This window comes from Melanostigma gelatinosum (genome assembly GCF_949748355.1).
Source record: "Melanostigma gelatinosum genome assembly, chromosome: 14".
NCBI lineage: Eukaryota > Metazoa > Chordata > Actinopteri > Perciformes > Zoarcidae > Melanostigma > Melanostigma gelatinosum.
In genome coordinates, this window is record NC_136647.1 from 475,786 (window position 1) to 483,285 (window position 7,500).

Here is a 7,500-nt window from a genome sequence, read left to right on the forward strand (position 1 = left end):
AGAGGAATAAATAGAGACACACACACACACACACACACACACACAGAGGAATAAATAGAGACACACACACACACACACACACACACACACAGAGGAATAAATAGAGACACACACACACACACACAGAGGAATAAATAGAGACACACACACACACACAGGAATAAATAAAACACACACAGAGGAATAAATAAAACACATGAAACACACAAATCAACGAGGGAGACGTTTTATTCTCTGTCTGCGTTCCTACTTGTCTTCCTGTCTTTGGACGAGTTGGAGAAGACAGGTCTGTTGTCCTGACTGGCCACGCCCAGTCTGCGATGCACGTCTCTGATTGGTTCTCTGGCGGGAGGCGTGTCTCTGGGGGAGACGGGGGAGGGGGAGCGTTGTCTGTCGGGGGAGTAGCGCCGTTTCCCCAACCGCTGACGTACGTCTGCAGACAGACAGACGTGTTTTATGACTCGAAAAAACGAATAAATCTCATAAATATAAACAAACAATCTGATCAGCTGACCTGTCTTTCCACTGGGGGCCACCGGGGGGGGCTGTCTGTGCTGCGCGAGTCCTTTTCTTTTCTCCTCCAGCAGCTGCCGGACGTCGGTCACTTTGGGGGGCGACGTGGACTTGGCTCTGGTCTGAGATCCAGACTCCCCGACCCGGTTCCTGCTCACAAGACCAAAGAGTTCCAACGGGAACGAGGAAAACTAATTATTTTAAGGCAAAAACTTAAATACAACAAAATGAAATGCAATACTTGTTTCTCGTGATCCTGGTCAAAATGTGAAAGTACGATGAGAAGCAGTCGGCCGATTTGTAATATTTTATTTTCATAAAAAGCTTATTTGTAAAATAAAAGCTCTAAAACAAACTGTCTTATTGTGAAGGGCGGCGGCTCTGACCGGATGCTCTTCAGGTGTCCGTCCAGCTCGTCGGCGTACATCGTCATCTTCTTGCTCTTCTTGGGCGACGGCGTGGAGATCATCTTCAGCTCCAGGTCGTAGTCCATCTCGTCCGACTCCGACCACGGAGACGGGGAGCGCTCGGCCCGGCCACGGAGCCCCGCCCCCCCCGCCGGCAGGGAGCCCCGTTGGCCTTGCTCCTTCTCCGCCCGCTCTTTGTACTCCACCACCCGGTCGTCCTCCATGTCCTCCTCCTCCTCCTCCTCCTCCTCCTCCTCCTTGATGGGCTCCTCGGGCAGGTTGACCAGGTCGGCTGCAGAGAAGAAGAAGATCTTCATCAACTAAAAGATCAAAGTCTTCACAGTCACATCAACAGCTGACAAGTAAAAGATTTAAATAATAACCTACATTATTATTACGTGCTTGTGTTTCTAAACTTTGGCTTTTATATTATATTTATCATAATTATTATATTTATTATAAACGTTTGATGACATCAGTCATCAGCAGTCTGATGAAACATCAGACTGCTGATGAAACATCAGCAGTCTGATGAAACATCAGCAGTCTGATGAAACATCAGCAGTCTGATGAAACATCAGACTGCTGATGTTTCATCAGACTGCTGATGAAACATCAGCAGTCTGATGAAACATCAGGAGTCTGATGAAACATCAGGAGTCTGATGAAACATCAGGAGTCTGATGAAACATCAGCAGTCTGATGAAACATCAGGAGTCATTCTGACGTCTAACCCGCTCTGCAGAACATGTGGCGACAGAAGATCAGCTGCTGGAGGTTGTAAATGACGGCGGCCTTAAAGACAACAACTCTGCTGGTGTTTGATTCAAATCAAGGCTGAATATCCTGAGATCACCACTAAAGCACTGAAACCTGCTTCCACGTCACACGTCCTCTCTGTGAAGCAGGACGTTCTGCAGTGACGGCGATCTAAACTAAACTACGGAGTAGATGAACGACAGACTGGACATGAGGAACAGACTGCGGGTGTCGTTGTCTCCCGTGACGAGATGAACCGTCTCGTTGCAGAGAAACCAGCTCAGCGCTCCACTGATTCAGCCTTATGTGAGTTGTAGTTATTTATGCATTTTATATTTGTTTTCATGCCGATCGGATCATTTTATTTCGTGTTTTTCCGCCACAGCTTGAAGTGAAAATATCGTCTTACATGAAACCGACCCGTGTTCAGACTCAAACGCCTGGAATGGAATATCACGTGACTCTTCACGTACACCGGGCACGCGGGTGGGTGCCGGTGTAAACGGGCTCCGTAGCGCTGATAACACCGCTAATCGCTCCACTAACAGCTGCTTCCTCCGTAGTGATGTAGACTTTAACTGGACAACAGCTGCTAGACAGCAAGGTCAGCAGCACCTGACCTGAAATCAACATGTTTTAATATTTAGGCAACTAAAATGTGCGTCACATCCCATTACACCGGTCGAGAACTCTCCTCTTCATCAGTTTGATATTGGTCTAACAGGTAAAATAGCAATAAAATAGCAAGAATTGTCTTTATTCTTGTTCTATAATTTGATAAATACAACAAACTATAGTTTTTGTAGATATAATATAACTACATACAAAACTTCATAAGCTGTGATATCAAATAGCTTTTGCGGCTCCAGACACATTTTCTTTGGTGGAAAACAGGACCACTCTTTGGGCAGTAAAGGTCGCCGACCCCTGGTCTAGTCTTAGTCTAGTCTCGACAGTAAGCGCTTGTTACCAGAGTGTCGGTGAGTGTACGGCGGCGTGTGTCCCATGTTGTCTCCAATCAGAGGCTTCTTGGTCTTGATGACGTCTCTCTGGATCCTCCGGGTGTGAAACCTCCTCTTCCTGTAGACACGGACCACTTTAAGTTACTTTACTGAAATATACATCATGCTACACGTCCTCAAAATAAAAACGGACAGAGAGGACACAACCAAGCAACAACTGAACCTTTAAATAACCAGATGAGTTAGTCTCACCAGGAGTTGCTGAGGATCCCCTTCATGCCGCCATAGTTTGGGTTTCCGTACTTCATGTAGTATCTACTGCGCCGAGCAGCACCCAGCTCCTTCTTATCATCTGGAGACAATAACACGAGGTACTCATAACTTAAACCTGCTGTAGACCTGGGTTAACCTGCTGTAGACCTGGGTTAACTTAAACCTGCTCTAGACCTGGGTTAACTTAAACCTGCTCTAGACCTGGGTTAACTTAAACCTGCTCTAGACCTGGGTTAACTTAAAGCTGCTCTAGACCTGGGTTAACTTAAACCTGCTCTAGACCTGGGTTAACTGAGGGTTAACTTAAACCTGCTCTAGACCTGGGTTAACTGACGGTTAACTTAAACCTGCTCTAGACCTGGTTTAACTGAGGGTTAACTTAAAGCTGCTGTAGACCTGGTTTAACTTAAAGCTGCTGTAGACCTGGGTTAACTTAAAGCTGCTGTAGACCTGGGTTAACTTAAAGCTGCTGTAGACCTGGTTTAACTTAAAGCTGCTGTAGACCTGGGTTAACCTAAACCTGCTGTAGACCTGGGTTAACTTAAACCTGCTGTAGACCTGGTTTAACTTAAACCTGCTGTAGACCTGGGTTAACTTAAACCTGCTGTAGACCTGGGTTAATTTAACCTGCTGTAGACCTGGGCTAACTTAAACCTGCTGTAGACCTGGGCTAACTTAAACCTGCTGTAGACCTGGGTTAACTTAAACCTGCTGTAGACCTGGGTTAACTTAAACCTGCTGTAGACCTGGGTTAACTTAAAGCTGCTGTAGACCTGGGTTAACTTAAACCTGCTGTAGACCTGGGTTAACTTAAAGCTGCTCTAGACCTGGTTTAACTTAAAGCTGCTCTAGACCTGGTTTAACTTAAAGCTGCTGTAGACCTGGGTTAACTTAAAGCTGCTGTAGACCTGGGTTAACTTAAAGCTGCTGTAGACCTGGGTTAACTTAAAGCTGCTGTAGACCTGGGTTAACTTAAAGCTGCTGTAGACCTGGGTTAGCTTAAAGCTGCTGTAGACCTGGTTTAACTTAAAGCTGCTGTAGACCTGGTTTAACTTAAAGCTGCTGTAGACCTGGTTTAACTTAAAGCTGCTGTAGACCTGGGTTAACTTAAACCTGCTCTAGACCTGGGTTAACTTAAACCTGCTCTAGACCTGGGTTAACTTAAACCTGCTCTAGACCTGGTTTAACTTAAAGCTGCTGTAGACCTGGTTTAACTTAAAGCTGCTGTAGACCTGGTTTAACTTAAAGCTGCTGTAGACCTGGTTTAACTTAAAGCTGCTGTAGACCTGGTTTAACTTAAAGCTGCTGTAGACCTGGTTTAACTTAAAGCTGCTGTAGACCTGGTTTAACTTAAAGCTGCTGTAGACCTGGTTTAACTTAAAGCTGCTGTTGACCTGGTTTAACTTAAAGCTGCTGTAGACCTGGTTTAACTTAAAGCTGCTGTAGACCTGGTTTAACTTAAAGCTGCTGTAGACCTGGTTTAACTTAAAGCTGCTGTAGACCTGGTTTAACTTAAAGCTGCTGTAGACCTGGTTTAACTTAAAGCTGCTGTATACCTGGTTTAACTTAAAGCTGCTGTAGACCTGGTTTAACTTAAAGCTGCTGTAGACCTGGGTTAACTTAAAGCTGCTGTAGACCTGGGTTAACTTAAACCTGCTCTAGACCTGGGTTAACTTAAACCTGCTCTAGACCTGGTTTAACTTAAAGCTGCTGTAGACCTGGTTTAACTTAAAGCTGCTGTAGACCTGGTTTAACTTAAAGCTGCTGTTGACCTGGTTTAACTTAAAGCTGCTGTAGACCTGGTTTAACTTAAAGCTGCTGTAGACCTGGTTTAACTTAAAGCTGCTGTAGACCTGGTTTAACTTAAAGCTGCTGTAGACCTGGTTTAACTTAAAGCTGCTGTAGACCTGGTTTAACTTAAAGCTGCTGTAGACCTGGTTTAACTTAAAGCTGCTGTAGACCTGGTTTAACTTAAAGCTGCTGTAGACCTGGTTTAACTTAAAGCTGCTGTAGACCTGGTTTAACTTAAAGCTGCTGTAGACCTGGTTTAACTTAAAGCTGCTGTAGACCTGGTTTAACTTAAAGCTGCTGTAGACCTGGTTTAACTTAAAGCTGCTGTAGACCTGGTTTAACTTAAAGCTGCTGTAGACCTGGTTTAACTTAAAGCTGCTGTAGACCTGGTTTAACTTAAAGCTGCTGTAGACCTGGTTTAACTTAAAGCTGCTGTAGACCTGGTTTAACTTAAAGCTGCTGTAGACCTGGTTTAACTTAAAGCTGCTGTAGACCTGGTTTAACTTAAAGCTGCTGTAGACCTGGTTTAACTTAAAGCTGCTGTAGACCTGGTTTAACTTAAAGCTGCTGTAGACCTGGTTTAACTTAAAGCTGCTGTAGACCTGGGTTAACTTAAAGCTGCTGTAGACCTGGTTTAACTTAAAGCTGCTGTAGACCTGGTTTAACTTAAAGCTGCTGTAGACCTGGTTTAACTTAAAGCTGCTGTAGACCTGGTTTAACTTAAAGCTGCTGTAGACCTGGTTTAACTTAAAGCTGCTGTAGACCTGGTTTAACTTAAAGCTGCTGTAGACCTGGTTTAACTTAAAGCTGCTCTAGACCTGGGTTAACTTAAACCTGCTCTAGACCTGGTTTAACTTAAAGCTGCTGTAGACCTGGGTTAACTTAAAGCTGCTGTAGACCTGGTTTAACTTAAAGCTGCTGTAGACCTGGTTTACCTTAAAGCTGCTGTAGACCTGGTAACGGAGGCTAAACTTAAACTCACCATGTGTGGCGAAACGCAGGAGGAGTTTGTTTCCTTTGAAGGGTTTGATGGCCGGTCGTAGGTCGTTCCTCAGCAGAGACTCTCTCTCTGCCAGCGACAGGTCCTCCACCTGAGGCACAGACAGCTTCACGTCATCGATCACTTATCGGCAGGAATCAATAACCGCATCAGTTTGAGGTATTTGAGTAAACTCTACCTGAACGGCCTCCGGCTTGGTTTTCGGCTCGTCTGCGTCTTTCACCTCGATCTCTTCGCTGCTCTTCTTCACAGCTTCCTCTTCGTCCTCCTCCACCTCGCCCTCTTCCTCATCATTTGACCCTTGACCTTTACGACCTTTTTACAGGTAAAAATAAAAATAAGCTTCAGTTCTGCCCACCTTTGAGAGTATTTATGTACACAGACTGACCTTTGCTCTGTTCGGCTGGTTGCTCGGAGCTCTCCGTCTCCGTGGTAACCTCCTCCGGGTCGGTCATCCGGCTGCTGTTGACGAGAGCTCTGATGGACGTGTTGTCATCAAGCCAAACCACGTTACCTAGGAAACAATCAGACAAACGGGTCCTCACTGATCTCTGGAGTACTTTTACAGTAGTAAACTAAATACTTCCTCCACCAGTGAGTGAGTGTGTGTGTGTTACACTCACAGGACATGTCATCGATCCACTCGATGTGTGATGGAGGATATTCTTTAAAATATCCGAAGATGTCCTGAGTACTCATGTCATCAACTCCCGTCACGTAGATGGCCTCCATACGCAGGCTGGGGATAGCTGAGCACCACAGAAGAAGAAGACGACAGGTACAGGTCATGAGCGCCCCACAGAAGAAGAAGACGTGTACAGTCAATAGAAGCAGGTAGTGTGAGCCAGCTGTCTGTGGTCACGTGACGTGTCTCACCTTTCTTCATGGTGTCTTTGTCCATGAACACGTTCCTCTGGTCGACCGTCTCTTCAGGACGGAAATGAAAACGTCTCGCTCGCTTCTCTTTCCTCTCGATCGCCTCCTGATGAAAACAAACACACTTTTAACTCTTAAACAATCAACAAAACTACACCGTTCATCACAGCCAGAAGCTGTAAAAACCGCCATCGTCGTCAGGTTTTCACTCTCCGACGGTCCATGAACACATCACGTGCGATGAACGCTTCCATTAGAAAAAGCAGTTTAAATTTCAGATATTTCAACAACAACATTTTACTCTACATGTCTCGTTAAAAATCTCACTACAAACAAACAGTTAACTTTAATCAGATTCTGTTACTAAATACTTCCTCGTCAGAAATCCCACTCACGATCAACCTTCAGTCTGAACCGTTCTAACACAAGTTTACCTTCCTTCAGTTTGTTATTGATACAGTCAATTTCTTTATCATTGAATAAGGAAGACCAAACGCATCTAGAGGAAGTAACATACTCAAGTATGTGGATTATATTTTTGGATTATTTTGATTTACAGAACCAGAGATTCAGAGAACTATCAGAACACTTTCTGGTAGGGTGTCACGGATCACAAACCTCACGGTTCGGTTTGGATCACGGGTCAGGAGTCACGGTTCGGATCATTTTTCGGATCAACAAAGAAAAGGGGAGGAGACAAATATAACTGCTTTCCATTTATTAATTAAAGAACTTCAAGAACACTTAAATCAAAGAACTTTGGCCTATAGTCTTACATGAAAACACAAATATTGAAGATGTCCAATTTGAAACAAAATGAAATAAATAAAAACAATACATTCAAGAATTCTGTTCAGTTTCAGTGCAACATGAGGTCTGTTGATATCCTCGTCCTTTGATCAATATTGAAAGCAAGAAA

At 44.4% G+C, this 7,500-nt stretch overlaps 1 protein-coding gene across 1 annotated transcript in view; it reads right to left on the reverse strand.

The window, feature by feature from the left end:
* The window catches only part of ncbp3 (nuclear cap binding subunit 3), a 12,850-nt gene that overhangs the window by 2,457 nt on the left and 2,893 nt on the right, over positions 1-7,500 (reverse strand). The window contains exons 3-12 of the mRNA XM_079282843.1: positions 6,582-6,687; positions 6,329-6,454; positions 6,094-6,219; positions 5,884-6,020; positions 5,688-5,796; positions 2,894-2,993; positions 2,650-2,759; positions 900-1,212; positions 515-663; positions 251-433 (exon numbers count right to left, since the gene is read on the reverse strand). Coding sequence (XP_079138969.1) covers positions 251-433; positions 515-663; positions 900-1,212; positions 2,650-2,759; positions 2,894-2,993; positions 5,688-5,796; positions 5,884-6,020; positions 6,094-6,219; positions 6,329-6,454; positions 6,582-6,687 — 1,459 coding nt within the window. The remainder of the gene's footprint in view (positions 1-250; positions 434-514; positions 664-899; positions 1,213-2,649; positions 2,760-2,893; positions 2,994-5,687; positions 5,797-5,883; positions 6,021-6,093; positions 6,220-6,328; positions 6,455-6,581; positions 6,688-7,500) is intronic.